Below are 17,977 nucleotides of genomic sequence, written 5' to 3'. Positions count from 1 at the left end.
AATGGTATTTGTTTTATATAAGTCAATGGTTATCAGTTTATAACATTCTTCAAAATATATATTTTTTTGTGTTTAACAGAAAAAAAAACTCTTAAAGGTTTACAATGATTAAATAGTGAGTTAATATTATATTTTGCATGAATTATCCCTTTATAAAATGAATTACCTTCCTTGCATACACCTGTAAAATAGCGCTGCAGTTCTGCCCGCGGCCTGCAGGAGGCTCTAAAATCAACCAGAAAGCCGCTGTGAAGGCGCTTCAAAATAAAGGGGAGGGAAACTTCAATTTGGCGTCTAGCGCTCGCTGAATTACTCCGACACTCTCAGTCTGGCTGGACCGGTGCTCAACAGAAGCCACATCTCTCCTTTGTTTTCCTTTCCCCCTGTTTATATTTCCCTATCGGATCAATGGAGTATAAACCGACTCGCGGAAACAAGCGCCTCTCTGACACTGGATTTAAACAGCGATTCTCACACTGATGGTGTTTTGATGACCAAACAGGAGATAAACGTCGATTAGGAACTTAAATATGGATTATGTGAGGAAACAAACACTTTCATGAGGGCATTTTCGTATGTTTGTCCTTGATTTTCTTATATTTGATAGAGCAAGCTAAGTTGTGACTGAATTGACGTCAATATGATGCACTTTAAACTTTGTTTACATACATTTTGCACTTAAAAACAAACATTACGATTCATAATCGCTGTTTGGGGATGTAATATTAATATTTTCTACTTTACAATAGTCAACTCAATATAATAAAACAAAATTTCTCACAGTGTTGACATCTCTGGCACTGAAATGGGAAGTATGTGCCACTTGGGAATGGATTTTGGGAATGTCCAGTGATTTGGGAATGATGAGCAACGGACCCACTATTGTCTATGAGTGGCTGAAAACCCTTCAGCTGTGTCAGTATGTGGAGTCTTTCGTTGATAATGGTTATGATGACCTGGAGGTGTGCAAACAGATAGGAAACCCTGACCTGGATGCCATCGGGGTCATCTCTCCACACCACAGGGAAAAGCTCCTCCGGGCTGTGGAGAGACTCCGGGATGAAGACAAGAAAGTGGCACCAGCTCTATATTTCACCCTGGAACCCCTTCCTCATGGCACACACCCAAATACATCTCAAATTAGTGACTGCAAACAGAAAAGCACTAAATCATGGGTCAACTCAACCTGCGACAGGCCAAGGATTGGATTTTCCAGTGACATAACAACTTTGGAGATCCATAAGGAGCCGGTGGTGTATCCCAAACTCAAGCTGAAGATAATGATTCGGGATAAACTGGTAAAGGATGGAATTGACCTGAGCAAAATGCCTTACTCGTATAAAGTGAGTACTGACCTTTATGTCATTATTGCTGCTGTCACATCATCTGAAAATGTTTGCTCCGTCTCTTTGTTATTGACATTTTATTCCTGCCTGCAAAAGGTTAACTGTTGGCTTGAAATTTACTCACCTGCTCTAGTTTTTTGGGGGGATAATAAGCAGCTAAGGATGGTTGTGTTTGCAAAATGTCCCTGGTAAATGTCATCCATTATTATATTTGTGCATTGGTGGTTGGATGATTTGGTCTTTTATTTTAAAGGAATAGTACATCCAGAAATGAAAATTCTGTCATCATTTACTCAGCCTGCACTTGTTCACAACACATTTCAGTTGCTTTCTTCTGTTAAACACAAAAGAAGATATTTAGAAGAATGCTGGGACCCGTTGACTTGATTTACAGTTAAAATACGGAAGAGGTGTTTCTAGATTTACAGTAACCTGCTGTATTTCATTAACACATACAATATTAATACACCAACATTTTGAGGTATTAGCATTTACATTATACTTTTGTAAAAATGTCATCAAAAGCAGGTAAAGTTAACCTCAAGCAGGGAAGTTGGACTCCTTTTCAACCCTAGAGTTTCAATCCTCAAACTGGCCCACCTCAGTTCACAATGGACTATATTAAAATAAGGTCATTTCCAAATCAGTTTCTAATGAAACTATCACGTCTTTTTCAAGAAAACAGCTGCTTAAGAACTTTAAATGTTCAACAACCCTAAAAGTATTATATGTCTTACAAAAAAAGAAAAAAAATGAACTTCTCAGATGAGGTTCGAACCCAGGTCAACAGCATTGTAATGCAACGTGATGACCACTGAACCACAGCAGCTTTTCTCAGTGTAGTTACTCAACCTGCAGGCAGCATTTTGCTCACGAGGCTGCGAGAAGTAGATAAAAAGAGCGGAGCTGCGGCAAAATAATGAATAAAAAGAGTGAGGCTGTGGTCAAATAAATAAATAAATGAAAAAAGTGCGACTGCTGAGAGCAACAGAGTCTGGAGCTAGAGACACCGGCCCTCGCGGCCAAAAAAGTACTGGCCCACCGGGAATTCTCCCGGTCCTCCCGATTAGCCAATCCAGGCCTGACCTCAAGCAGCTTTCCGCAAGCAAAATAAATGCAAAAACATAAAATATAAAACTGTTCTGTGTCATTCACCTAACTAATGTGAAATTAAAATAAAACAATATAGATATTAGTCTCAGTCTGTTAGATTTAAGTATATTTAAGTAACAGTGACAAAGTACGCGTTTAGAAAATAAAAAACTGATATAAACATCCAAATCTTGCAGTTTGTCACATCCGCCTAAATGGATCAATGATTTTTTTTCACGTACTACAGTTTCTCTCCAAATCTTGACCAATCAAATGCTCTCTATCGTCTGACATGCCCGCCCCTTCAATACGCTTCTCATTTGCTTTTCATTTGAAGTGCTTGAGCTCAACCACTCTCACTTGCAGAGCTGTGAAAGAAACTAAATGCTATTGGCTGTTAAAAGGGGGGAGGGGCTACATGATGTCCCACCCTCTCTTCATATTTCGGTTGAGATCATAGGCCCTATCATACACCATAATTCATACACATAGTTTAAGCTTGACGCAAGCGTCGTTTTGAAGTTTTGCACCACGCTGTTTAAATGGCAAATGCATTTGCACTCATATGTGCGACCATAGGCGTTCTGGTCTAAAAAAGGAGGCGTGTTAAGGCGCATTTCTGGCGCATTGCTATTTTGAGGCACTAAAATAGACTGTTTAATGGACCAGCTAGAGGAGATCTAAAGTCCAGCGCAGAGCGTGTTAGTTGTGCGCCTCACTTAAACATTGCTTAATACAACTATGATGTACAGCAATACACAAATATCTTTACAAATGAAAAAGAATTAAAGGATTAAAATATTACAAATTTTTTTTTACATAAATATAAAAACCACTGTCTTCATGCCTTCTTCATCTCGAGTTTTTTTTTTCAGTTTATTCATGACAATTTTCTTTTGTATAAAGTTATTATTAGTAGTAGTAGTGATTATATCCATATTTAGATTTGTTTTATTAAAAACAAGCTTAGATTTGCCCACCTGTCAGGTTTTGGACCATTTGGGGCACAGCATGTGTGTTTGGGTATAACTCAGCATGTGTGTTTGTTTTTTTTTAGCACACTTCGTTATTATTGTTCATTTGTTCGTTTGCTGGAAATTAGAACTGAATTTAGAAGTAGATTTGAAACAAATGTGCTTTGTGCTTGATAAACAAAATTAATTATATAGGCTAATGGATGTCTATGCGTACAACACGTTTCCTTATGCAGGGAAGAGAGGGAAAGTGAAAAAGTAAATAACGAGGAGGCTCATTCTTACGCTGTTGATGCTCTGTTTAACTGTTTTCTCGCTAGTGAAGCGTTCAGTTTTTCTACTTACAAAGTCTGCCATGTAAATAGCAAATGCGCTATGGCGCAACTGACTCTTAAAGGGAATGGGAGATGAGACTCTGATTAGTTTATTCTCAAAACACACCCATAACTCATGAAAAGAATAAGCTCAACCCTGGTAGACCATGCGCCACAGTGCAAAGCGGATTTTTTTGTTAAAATTGCAAAGGTGGATTCTTACATGCTCTTAATGCTGTTGCGCCCTGCACTTTGGACTTAGATCGTCAAAATAGAGCCCTATGTCAAACACCGGATAAAAATGCATATTTCAAAGCACTTCTTATGACCTTTAACAACATCATTTGTGTAGCGGCCCCATGGCATCAAAAAACGAGCCAGAGAGTTCCACTGAAGCTTGCACAGTGAGTTATTTGAAACTGTATGGAACACTGCAATGCTTCACTTGTTGTCAACGTGTTGACAATTTGGTCATTACAATATGTGAACACACATTACTGTAAAGGTGTCCAAACTCGGTCCCGGAGGGCTGGTGTCTTGCATAATTTAGTTCCAACCCCAATTAAACACACCTGAACCAGCTAGTCAAGCTCTTTCTATGTACACTTAAAACTTCCAGGCAGGCATGTTGGAGGAAGTTGGAGCGAAACAACTATGCAGGACACCGACCTTCCAGGACAGAGTTTGGACCCTCCTGCTGTAAAGGAATGTAACAAACCATTTGTCAACATAATTAGATGTAACATAAGACTCTCATGTACATTGTTGATGTGGAAAAAAAAAACAAAGTACAATAATAAAAGCAAAAGGTAAAGTGTCATGCAGGGGGTCAATTTACAGTTATTTAGCTACTGTTAAGCAGAACACTGATTTTTACTTCAAAGTTTTAAAGCTTTTGTAACGTTAAAATCACTGCTGTTTTTTATGGTGTATTATGTTTTTTCCTACTATGGAAGTCAGTGGGTGCCACCAATCAGCATTCTTCAAAATATCTTCAATTTTTTTGTTCAGCAGAAGAAAGAAACTCCTAAAGGTTTAAAACAATTTTTAAATAGTGCTGTCAAATGAATGATAGCATCCAAAATCAGAGCTGTGTATGTTTATTTTGTGTGTGTGTGTGTGTGTGTGTGTGTGTGTGTGTGTGTGTGTGTGTGTGTGTGTGTGTGTGTGTGTGTGTGTGTGTGTGTGTGTGTGTGTGAGACTGTATACAAACACACATATATATATATATATATATATATATAACTGTAAATTATATGTTATTTATATATACACAATATTTATAGATAGTGAGTACACATCCATTATATAAATAAAGGCTGCACAATATTGGAAAAATGTTTAATTTTTCCGCAATAAATATTGCAATATACTGTTTATATAATTTCAAAATATAATTTGAAAATGGCTATTTGGAAAGAATTGAATAAATTAGATTGATTGGGATGATTCTATAGGGAAGTTAATTTTACATGAAATGTAACAAGCAAATTACAAGCATAGATGAATACACAAGAGCAAAGACAGAACAAAAGTGTGATCAATAATAGTGTTTTATGGTTTTCGGGGCAGTCAAATAGTAATCAAAGTACAGAATTTGAGTAATCAATGTAAAATAACACTACAACAGTCTTTACTGCATAAATAATTCGATAAAAGTATTCTTTATTTAAAAAATACTATATGTTTCTGAATACTTTGAACTCTGTCAGACCTTAAAAAAATGTGCAAATATTACACTTTCACTCCATTATGGTTAAACTCACAGTTCTCATGTGTGGTAAACTGATTCTCCTGGTCACCTATAATCATAACTCAACATTGCATATCCTGCTATGTGACTATTGTGGATGTTCACTTTGCGATATCGATGCTGAAACAATACATTGTGCAGCCCTAATGTTAATACAAACTTTTTCGCTATTAATCATTTGACTGTAGTATTTTTAAATGAGCTATCCCTTTAGGTCTTCAATGAACCTAAACGAGCACATGTCACTCCCCTGCTAGTCCGTTTGCACTGGCTGCCAGTTGCTGCTCGCATCAAATTCAAAGCTCTGATGTTTGCCTACAAAGTGACTTCTGGCCTTGCTCCTTTTTATCTGCTCTCGCTTCTGCAGATCTATGTGCCCTCCAGAAACTTGCGTTCTGTGAATGAACGTCGCCTCGTGGTTCCATCCCAAAGAGGGAAGTAATCACTTTCGCGAACGCTCACGCTCAATCTGCCCAGTTGGTGGAATAAACTCCCTAACTGCATCAGAACAGCAGAGTCACTCGCTATTTTCAAGAAAAGAATAAAAACTCAACTATTTAGTCTCCACTTCACTTCCTAATCTGCAATTGCCTCTCTGGATATACCACTAACTGTACACAAAAAAAAAAAAAAATTTACTTTCCTTCTTAGACATTACAGACCTGAAACTTGCCTACAGCACTTATTCATTGTTGCTCTTATAGTTGTGTAAGTTGCTTTCTTGTCCTCATTTGTAAGTCGCTTTGGATAAAAGCGTCTGCTAAATGACTAAATGTAAATGTAGTGACCAGCATTTAAAGGTTGAATCTCTGAATGAAATGCTGAATTACACAGTATCCACTAAAGCATTTCATATGGGGTTTGATTTTGCAACTGAATGCCAGATTCTGGCTATTACTGCTTATCATCTCAGAACGTCCCAATGCTGGCTAATTTATGGTTCAGGCTTGTATTTGCATCCATTTATCCTGCATCTAAGAAGCCAGGCAGTGGTTTAAAGTGGCAGCGCAGTCAATGTGGCCATTTTCAAATCATCTCGGGTAGAAAATTGCATGTTTACTCAGACTGATCATGGCAAAGAGCAGTAAAGTGTGTGACTTCTTGAAGTATTCTTTGAGTTGTGTGAGAAAAGTTGCTGAGCATTCATTAGTGAACATTTTTGCTGGTCTAGCACACTGTAGTGGTCTGTAGAGGCTTGCCTGACGTTTTCTTTTTCCAAGACAGATGATGTGATCCGGCCGGAGAGGTTGAAGTATTCGACAAGCTTAATTGAAGTCGTTATTCATTAGTGCACTCTGGGGGCTTTGAGAGCAGGCTCTAATCGATAACCCAGGGAGCAAGAACTGTAATCCATTAACTACACTGAGTGCTATTAATAGAGTGATTTACTGTACATTTTCTCCTGTAAACATTGAGAGCTTTTAAATAATAGACTGGCCAATTCAATGCACAGTTTTTGTATTTACTCGTGTACGTTGATCTGGATCACATTTACAGAACTGATATTCGGGATTTCAGGAGTGATTTGAGGGATTGGGATCTCAAATGATTTAATGGTGACAGTTTTGTGTGTTCAATTATGTTTATGACATTGTAAGTCGCGGAAACTATTGTTTTTACTAACAGTGCATTTGATGTTTGTTATTTTAATCATTCACAGTATTGCAGAATATATTTGTCATGTTGACATCTGTATACAGGGTTTCTGCAGATTTAGGGCCCTATCATACACCCGGCGCAATGTGGCGCAAGGCGCAATGCAATTGTTATTTGCTAGTTTCAGCTTGGCGCAAGAGTCGTTTTGAGGTGTTGCGCCACGCTGTTTAAATAGCAAATGCATTTGCGCTCGTATGTGCGTTCTGGTCTAAAAAGGAAGGCGTTCTGAGGCGTACTGCTAGCGCGTTGCTATTTTTAGAAACTATAATAGATTTTTCAATAGACTAAAACAAACCCGGTCTAAAGTCCAGCGCAGAGTTGCGCCTCGCTTAAACACTGCTTAATACACACAAGAGAGCAATAGGCAAATATCTTTACATATGCAAAAATTGTAATATTAAGGATATATATAGGATATAATAAGAATTGATATAGGATATAAATATAAAGGATTAAAATATTACAAAGCATTATTTTCTAGCCTACATAAATATGAAAAATCACTGCTTTTATGTCTTCTTCATCTCGGGAGGCTTTTTCAGTTCATTTATAACAATTTGCTTTTGTATAATGTTATTATTATTAGCTGTATTATTTATTATATCCATATTTATATTTGTTTTATTAAAAACAAGCTTAGATTTGCCCACCTGCAGGATTTAGACCATATGGGGCACAGCATGTGTTTTAGGATATAACTCAGGTTTTTCAACACACTCGGTTATTATTGTTCATTTATTCGTTTGCTGGAAATTAGAACTGAATTTAGAAATAGTCTTGAAACAAATCTTTGCCCCTAACAAACTAAATTAATTATTTATTTGCTAATTGATGTCTGTGCGTAAAGGTTTCCCTATTCACGAGAGCAAAAGTGAAAGTAGATCATTTGTCTCTCATTCTCGTGCTGTAGATGCTCTGTTTAACTGTTTTCTTGCTCGTGAAATGCTCAGTTTTTCTACTTACACTTACTTTACGTCATGTAAATAGTAAATGCGCCTATGGCGCGACGCAACTGGCTCTTAAAGGGAATGGGAGATGAGACTCTGATTGGTTTATTCTCTAAAGACACATATAACTCATTAAGAAAATAAACTCAACCCTTTTAGACCATGCGCCACGGCGCAAAGCGGATTTTTCCATCCCTATATTAGCAAAAATGCATTCTGACACGCCCTGAAAGTGTTTGCACCCTGCGTTTTGCGCATGGACCGTCAAAATAGAGCCCATAATGTCAAATTTAGGACTTTTTAGGACCATTAAGTATTAAATTTAAGACCTATGTCACAATATCAAAAACACTCATACACAAAGAGAAAATGCAAAAATCACAAAATCAGCGCTATTCCGCCTAGTCTCTCCCTATATTGTTTACCATGCAACTCTAAATATTCATTCTGAAATAGCATGTCAGTTTGGCTTGCATGCTGCCGGACAAGCACTTGCCGCTTTTAACAGATGAGAGAGGGTTCCTTTGCTGTGCTCGTGTTTAAGGAGGCGTGGCTCTAGACTGCAGGGGAGGGACTGTAATTCAGAGATTCATGCTAAGCTGTTAGCATTGTGGAAGATCACCTACTGAAACTTTAAGTATTTAAATACTTTAGGTGTAAAATTTTGCATTAACTTGAGCAGCTATGTTTTCCCACGCTAACTGTCTCTGTTTCACTGATGCAGTGGTGTTGCTTTTTTTGGTCATATTTGCTATAACTTTGCATGAGCACATCAAGTTCAGCTGGAGAAAGAAATGCTGATCTCTTTTTTAAGATGTTGCCATGGTCACTCGTAATATCTGCGCTCCATTGATAATGCCTTTTTATAGTCACGGTGTGTGGGCTTAACTCTGAGTTGGTCTACTCAAAGTTGATTGACCTAACTCAGATCAGCTATTCTATAAAACTCAGAGTTTTTAAATCACTCTGTAAATCAACTCAGAGTTCAAGTTAAAACTCCGAGTTGGTCAAACCTCCTTACTGAAACAGGCCCATTGTCTTGTTTTCAGAAATACTATGCTGAAATGAAGTGAGTTTTTCCTAAAACAAGCTTAACAATCTGCCAATGGGGTAAACATAATAGTCTTATGTCAAAAGGAAACACAAGATTATTTTAGTAACCCTATCAATAAATGAATAAGCTTTTTTTTTAATGAAAAAACTCACTTAATTTAACTTTTATTTCTTAAAACAAGACTTTATTTTTGCTTGTCTAGAAAATGCTTCTTAATTTAAGTATTTTTAGATATTTGGACTAGAAACGAGACACTTTTTGCAGTGTATTTCCCTTTGCTCTGATGCTTGAAAGCCCTTTTGGTCATCATTATCAGACAGAGCCTTATTTAAATGGCGTAGCGTTGACTGGCGTCTCCACCTGTAGCGCTGCGGGTCTCTGAGCACTTGTCAAGACTCCACCGCCGCTTTTGTTCTTGTCCGAATCGTGTTTCCATTACGCCGTCTTATCAGCACATTTATCAGTGACGAGTCTCTGGTGACAGATGGCTTCATCGCGCTTTCAGCTTCCACAGCCATTTAACGTCTCATGCCATGCCAGAGTCCTCATTATCATTACCGCCATTTGCATTTGTAAAGAGTGGCCCACTTTTAAAATGTTTTCGCTTGCTTCCTTGGTTTCGCAGTATGTGAACCGCTGCTGCCTCGCTAAATTGTCTTGCAAATTGAGACGCATTTACTCTGCAACTAGCAACGCAGTTCGCTTGAGCGAGCCTGTTTTAAACATGTTTTAGTGGTTTATTCAGATCTATTCCAAGGCATGTCTGTGAACTGAAAGGTTTAAAGGGATAGTTCAGCCAAAAGTAAAACAATTACTCACCCTCAAGTGGTTGTAAAACTTTCCTTATTCTGTTGAACACTAAAGAAGATATTTTGAAGAATGCTGAAAACCTGTAACCATTGAATTCTATAGCAGAAGAACAATAACTATGGAAGTCAATGGCTACAGATTTTTAGTTTCTTCAATATATACACTGTAAAAAGTGTATTTATCAGGAGAAACAAAATCAAAATCACATTGAGACTGCAGTGTCCTTTCCCTAGCCACAGCTTAGTAGTATCTATTTATTACCATTCATTTTATCACAAAGATGTCATCACAAATGATGTCTCATATGATTGTTTTGCTCTCCTCGTATTGTTTTTGTAGTCTTCAAATACACTCTGTACTCTTATCATTAACACATATAATCATTACACCTTCTGAATATTTTTTAGAACGACACAGAATACTCTTTAAATTCTTTGTCAGCCATCTTTTTCATATTTATTTCTCTGTAAATGCCTCTCTCTATATCCTCTTGGGACCCCACCCATTGACTTGTGTCCTCTGTAGTGGACCTTTTGTTTTTATGAATTGTCTTTGAATTGTTTGAGTTAGTCTGTCAAGTCCTGTTGTACTGTTCAGAGGACATCCTGGGCTTTCTAGTGATATGTCATTTGATTGGCTGGCATGCTAGGAACCACTTCTTACACTGCATCCAAAATGGCCGACATACAAAAAAAGCACATTTTATGGAAAGGAGAGAGGTATGTAAAATTGAGCTTTTAATTGTTTTGTTACTATTATTATTACATATTTATTTGTTTATTAAAGTGTCAGGAACAATACATTTAGCTTTTAAAGCTGTTAATTTGTTTGTGTTTCAAAATATCACCCTTTTTTAAATGTCCACTATAGTGGACACCAGGACCATCTTAATGTAATTAATGACTGCATGTTGTAGCGGCAGAACTGAAGCAGAGAGGATTCTTTATAAAGAAGTTGAGGGAGACTCTGATTTAGAGTCTGACAATTAGAGAATTAGAGACAATTAAAGAATGACAATCAGTTATAAATCGCTTTTATGTTAAATTTGTTTTGGATTAACATCACTTCTTTTTTTGCTGTATTTTTTTTTTTTTTTTTTTTTTGAGTTCGGCTTTCTTTCAGACTAAACTGTTTCAGCAATTTCAAAACAAAAGTAAAAAATGCCTTTTGTTTTGTTTTTGTTACTTTAATATTGTATTAATATCCCTTTACAGCCATATCCTCTACAGCAGTGGTCCCTAACCTTTTTCTAACTGCGGACCGGTCAACACTTGACAATTTTACTGCGGACCAGGGGGTTGAAATAATAATAATAATAATAATAATAATAATAATAATAATAATAATAATAAACGTGAATCCACTGTGTACTTATATGGAACTTTATTAGCACATTGCTCCAACATTACAATGCGATTTTAACATTAGGAAGTAATAACTTTATTAACGATATAACATATTATAACATCAAAAACTGTCCCCAAGGCTAAATCACTGGGAGCCCTGAGCTTGTTTCTTTGCAACGAGATGGTCCCATCTGGGGGTACTGGCAGACAAAGACACCTGAAGTGTGTTGCTTATGTCCAGTCTACTTCTTTGCCTTGTTTTGGTGGCTGTCACTGCAGAAAACCCCGCTTCACACAGATAGGATGTTTGAAATGGCAACAGGGTTTTAGCGCTGTGTTAGCGATCTCTGGGTATTCTGCCATGACTTTAATCCAGAACACCGGCAGATGAAGAACTGTAGATAAAGTAGTAAGTCCCCCTTTATCATTGTCCCCGTCTTAGATAATACATAAAACAGAAATAACTAATTAATTCTTGTGCAGCCCAGTACTGATTGATCCACGGCCCGGGGGTTGGGGACCACTGCTCTACAGTTTTGTTGTCTGAGTTTGGTGGTCGTTTCAAACTAAAATGGTCCTGTGGTCCACTGCAGTGGACATGCTGTAAAATTAAAAATAAAAAAAAAAATGTAAAAACTCTAAATTGTACTTTTTTTTTTTTTTTTTTTAGAAGAATTTGCCCTCTTCTGTGGTTTGTTATGTAATGGGCAGCACAAATGTCTTTATACCTCAGGCTGTTGATGTTGCCATCCACTCTGCAGATCTCTCACAAGCAATGTAACCCCAAACCATGATTTTTCCTTCACCAAACTTGACTGATTTCTGTGAGAATCTTGGGTCTATGCGGGTTCCAATAAGTCTACTGCAGTATTTGTGATGATTGGGATGCAGATCAACAGATGATTCTTGGAAAAAAATCTACCTTCTGCCACTTGATCCAAATGATCAACTAGAAGTCAAGATATCATTTGTTGCTCTTACAACTGAGATCGACGACAAGTGTTTTGTCAGGTAGTGTACGTTCTACACAAGGATACACACACTATCAGTTCCTCCAGCTTGTATCAGCGCAGGATTGTTTGGATGCGTCTCGGCAGCAGGAGTTTTGTAAACGCCGCTACGATCACAGCTCTTATTCTGTCTGACCTGCATTACGAATGGATGAGGGTTTCTGTGCTGGATGAAATGCTCTCTCCCAAACTAGTCTCTCTAAAACGCTTGTGTAACTGAAGCATGTGTCACAACAGATGAATGCTGTCTGGTCAAGGTGAGCAGGTCTTTTTGGCATGTGGCAAGAGGGATCAAGGCATCAATTGCATATTCTTTCTGGCTTCATTAGTGAGTCAGAAGGAGCCTGTCTCTTTAAATTATGAAGCTGCGTCCTGATTTTTATTCTGCACGGCACTCTTATAACTCCAGATTGAAGTGACACTATGGGACTGTTAAAACTTCTGGGGCTGCGAGATCCAGTGTGACCAAAATCTCATTTCATAATACATGTAATCTCATATCCTGACAATGACATATACTGTATATCATATACAATTTTTGTCAATTTAATCAGTTAATAGTTTATATATATTGAACACATGTAAACAACAGCTGTTTTTTATTTGTTGTAAAGATTGACAGTGTATGGGTGTTTCGCAGTTCTGGGTTGCAGCTGGAAGGTTATCCGCTGCATAAAAAATACTGCAATAACTGGCGGTTAATTCCGTTGTGGTGACCTCTGATAAATTAGGAACTATTGTGTGTATAACATATTGTATTTGTGTGTGCATAAATACCACAAGGCAGATATCACGTCAACATTTTTTCTTAGAAAACATATTTATAAAGATGCTGCTGACTTGAAATATTCACCGGATGTTGATGGAAACTAAAGAAATTCATATATGGAAAGCAAGCAAATCTAGTTAGTTTACAAATGAAGCTATGTGTAATAAAATGAAATGGGACAGAGGAAAAACACATGAAGAAAGGGAGGTGTAGAAAGGCAGTGAAAGCCCAGACAGCAGCTGAAATCTCTCAGTAGTTCTTCAGTAACCCTCTGCTCTTCCTCAGTGTAAATGAATATCAGCTGCTTCTGTCTAAATTCTACATTAGTTGGAGGATGAAGGTGAAACCAGGATGGACATTTCAGCAAGATAATGATTCAAAGCACAGCCAAGGAAACTCCCAGATGCTTTTAGAGAAAGAAAATCAAGCTGTAGAATGGCCTAGCCAATAACCTGACTCGAATCCAATAGAAAATACAAAATAAAGATCAGAATTGATGGATGATACCCACAGAACCATCAAGATTTTTGCACTCTTCATTCTCCACATGAGACATTACCTTACTTTTTTACTTTTTTTTTGTTTTGTTCTTTTGTTAAAACCACAAAGGGAAAATGAGTGTAGGTGATTGACTTTTTTAATCCATAAAAATGCTTATAAATAAAGTATTTCAAAAATATATTAATAAAATATCAAATACTTCAAACATGAATTATTACAGGTTCAGCATAAAAACATTTCACTGTAAAACCCAAAAAATTAAGGGAACTCAAACCATTTGAGGAAACCAATTGCAACAATCCATTTAAGTTTAAAAACTAATAAACGAATAATAAACGAAGCAATTTGAGCAAAGTAAATCCTAACAAATGAAGAGAACTCAAACCAACTGAGTACTGTAAAGCTCAGGCAGTTAAGGGAAACCATTTGAGGAAACCATTTACTACAAACCATTTGAGTTAAAAACTAATCTATACGAGTATTGTGAACTTACGCCATTTAAATTGAAGTAATGAGGTATTCGTTTACTTCATTACCTTCAACACTGAATTCAAAACTATTTTTAAATGAGTAGAATTAAATTTTAGTAAACTTTGAGTTAACTACACTCATTTCATCTGATAAAGTTGACTGTTCGGTTTTACTGTGTGTGTGTGTGTGTGTGTGTGTGTGTGTGTGTGTGTGTGTGTGTGCGTGCGTGCGTGCGTGCGTGCGTGCGTGCGTGCGTGCGTGTGTCTGTGTCTGTGTCTGTGTCTGTGTCTGTGTCTGTGTGTGTGTCTGTGTGTCTGTGTGTGTGTGTGTGTATGTGTGTGTGTGTGTGTGTATGTATATATATATATATATATATATATATATATATATATATATATATATATATATATATATATATATACAGTATACAGCCTTGTTCATAAATCACAAATGTTCATAAATCTTCCTTTAGCGTCTAAGTGATTCCTCGAATGGTCCGGCTTGTTGAGATGAGCTGTTGTGCCAGACAGAACTGTTGCTGAAGCTCTACAGTGTTTTCTGTGAAAGCCATAATCTGCTTAAGCCGTATTTTGGGGATTTGTTGTTTTGGCTTTTCAGATCCCGTTTTTGGATCCGTCTGGGTCGTCGGCATGCTGGGCTGTTGCTAAATCACTTTTGTTCATCATATGTGAGCCGTGTTAGGAAACGCCTCACGCTGGGGCTTAAAACAAGTTTAAGGTATCAATTTTCTTGCCGTAAAGCGTTTATGGACAGTTTTACATGTTTGAATTAGATTTTACTGCCGGACAAATTAGTTAAGCTCCAAAATACCATTCACAAACCAATTGCTTTGGCAGGGAGATTTATTTCTGAATGAAACAGGATTTGTACTGAGGAGGAAACAGAGATGGGCTTTATGTTTGGTTTTTGTTTCAATCATGTAACAATAATAGTATTATAATTTTCTGCACTATCGTGTCATAGAAAAAAAAGTCACTGGTTCGAACCCCAGCTGGGTCAGTTGGAGTTGCTGTGTTTGCATGTTCTCCCCATGTTGGTGTGGGTTTTCTCCGGGTGCTCTGGTTTCCCCCACAGTCCAAACACATGTGCTTTAGGTGAATTGAATGAACTAAATGAGTCGTAGTGTATGAGTGTGTGTGTAAATGAGAGAGTGTATGGGTGTTTCCCAGTACTGGGTTGCAGCTAGAAGGGCATCCGTTGTGTGAAACATATGCCAGAAAAGTTGGTGACTCATTCCGCTGTGGCAACCTCTGATATAAGAGACTAAGCGAAAGGAAAATGAATGAATGAATTCACAAATTGATTAAAGGGATATCTGCTATAGATGTCAATGTTTTCTATTAGTTTTTTTAATTTCCTGTTTTGCGTTTGAAAGAAGAAAGAAACGCATACATGTTTAGACCAATTGAGAGTGAGTTAATAAGTAATTTTTTTAAATTTTAGGATGTACTCTCTTTAAGATAATGTATTGGAAGTGGGTATTGAGTTAAAAAATAATAATTACAATAACTTTAATAAAAAATATTGTGTTGTGTGTTTTAAATCATTTTTAACTAATATATATATATATATATATATATATATATATATATATATATATATATATATATATATATATATATATATATATACACACACACACACACACACACACACACACATACACACTCACACACATATACAGCCCCCTGTTTATTTTTTCCCCTAATTTCTGTTTACCGGAGAGAAGATTTCTTCAACACATTTCTAAACATAATAGTTTTAATAACTCCTTTCTAATAGCTGGTTGGTTTATTTTATCTTTGTCATAATGACAGTAAATAATATTTGACTAGATATTTTTCAAGACGCTTCTATACAGCTTAAAGTGACATTTAAAGGCTTAACTAGGGTAATTAGGTTAACTAGGCAGGTTAGGGTAATTTGGCAAGTTATTGTATAACGATGGTTTGTTCTGTAGACTATCCAAAAAAAAACTTAAGCTTAAAGGTGCTAATAATATTGACCTTAAAATGGTGTTTAAAAAATTAAAAACTGCTTTTATTGTAGCTAAAATAAAACATATAAGATTTTCTCCAGAAGAAAAAATATTATCAGACATACTGTGAAAATGTTCTTGCTCTGTTAAACATCATTTGGGAAATATTTAAAAAAGAGAAAAAATTAAAAGGGGGTTAATAATTCTGGCCTCAACTTTATATAAAGAAAAATAAACATGCGTCATGGATGTGACCAAAAAAGGTTAGCGAGTTTACAGTAGACGACATACTTTGTAGAAATTCTGTGAATTAAATTGCACAACCTAAAAGAAACAATGCTAATCAAGAAGAGTTGCATACTATAAAACAAAAAGGATTGATTTAAAATTTATTTTACATTTTTGTATTTATGAGGAAAAACGCTTGTGTTATGGATGTGACGTCTCTCTGTTATGGATGTGACAGATGTGAAATTGCAACTTGTGTGACTTTGGTAAATCAAATATAATTGTTTGAGAACACTGACAAAGACATTTTTAGTGGTTTTACAGCACTCTAATATACAAGCCTAAAAACTTAGAAAGGGTTTTGCTATTATGGTAAAAACGTAATTTTTTCAGGGTTGACATTTGCATCGAATTACTCATATATATGGGGTGTGATGAGATATCGTGTTACGTCACAATGTTAAATCGTGAATAAATTTCTTGTCGAGGTGAAAATTTGGGATTTTTTTTCAGGTGAATAAAACATCTATTTTCCATTAATAAGTTAATATTTAGCTAATGTTTAAATTATATAAACAAACTATTTTATTTTCATATTTTAGAAAAATGTTGTGCAGTGTTTGCATGTCCTTTACTGTGTAGAATTAAGTCAAATAGAGGTAAAATGTCATTTATTACGTTATTACGTTAAGTTGATTTAAAAAAACACCTAAACTGTTTTAGATTTCGTTTTTTTTTTTCTTCTCTCAGTTAAAAGTCTATTTTCCATTCGTAAATTTCATCATAGAGGATTTCCAAAAAAAAAAAAAAAAACATTGTAAAAATCTCACCTCATCTCGTCTTGTTCTCAGGAACCCAATCTTGTGTCTTGTAAGTGTCTTGTCACTAAGATTGACGGTATGATAACCTTGAATAAAAATATCATTGCTTCACGGTGTTGTGATTGCTGCTCTAAAATATATTCTTTTTTTTAAGGTTTGTGTAAAAAACTAAAACTTTATTTCCCCTTTGAAGGCAATATATTTTATTTTGAGAAACATTTCAAATATTTTGGAACAGTAAACATGTCAGGCTAAATAATATTAATTCATTGACTTCTGCCGTCTTCATTAGTTTCAAAAACACACTATAGATTTCTTTACTTAAAGGCATATTTGAATATCTTTGCTGCTAGAGATGCTGTTGACATAAATAAAAAAACATAAATAAAAATATCATACCTTAGTAACAGTATAGCAGAAAGTTTTGCCGGTTTTTAAAACCTTGGCTTTTGCAAACTATGGTATACCTTGAAAGTAGTTATCGTCCCTGGCCTACTTGTCACATCCCTAATATGTAACCACCTTCAAGATAATGGGACTCGCAAGTCACTATTACTTTCGGGGTCACAGGCTGAAAAGTTTGATTTGTTTAAAAGTTTGGATGACATCTACTAAAAAAAGGTGAGCGTCCATCTGGTTGTGTGTTTTCTCAGTAAGGAGAGAACAGAAGTGCAGCGGTTCTCCTCTGGATAATGTTCATAAAAGATTCAAGCCCAAACTGTAAAGTGCAGCATTCTGGGACGCATTTCATGAGTCACCGCTGACCTTTTATTAGATCCCAGCAAAAGGGGTTTTGTGATTTTTGAGCATTTCTCTCAGGTTTCTGTCTGGCGGAGACATTTTAGAAGTTTCCTCAAATGGCCTGCTCTTTCAGGATGAGCTACAT

The 17,977-nt window shown here is 36.3% G+C and overlaps 1 protein-coding gene across 3 annotated transcripts in view; it reads left to right on the top strand.

Moving 5' to 3' along the window:
* The first annotated feature begins 292 nt into the window (after positions 1 to 292).
* The window catches only part of sash1b (SAM and SH3 domain containing 1b), a 234,193-nt gene continuing 216,508 nt past the window's right edge, over positions 293 to 17,977 (top strand). For 2 of the 3 annotated variants that reach the window (XM_087289868.1, XM_087289867.1), the window contains exons 1-2: positions 293 to 539; positions 784 to 1,343. In XM_087289868.1, the coding sequence (XP_087145994.1) occupies positions 843 to 1,343 (501 nt within the window). In that variant the 5' untranslated portion in view covers positions 293 to 539; positions 784 to 842. Of the gene's footprint in view, positions 1,344 to 17,977 lie in introns of all 3 variants that reach the window. The other variant, XM_087289866.1, reaches the window with a different exon arrangement.

Source organism: Danio rerio, chromosome 17 (assembly GCF_052040795.2).
Source record: "Danio rerio strain M-AB ecotype USA chromosome 17, GRCz13ab, whole genome shotgun sequence".
Taxonomy (NCBI): Eukaryota; Metazoa; Chordata; class Actinopteri; order Cypriniformes; family Danionidae; genus Danio; species Danio rerio.
Note: the sequence above shows the minus strand (reverse complement) of the source record. Positions and strands in the feature narration are given on the sequence as shown.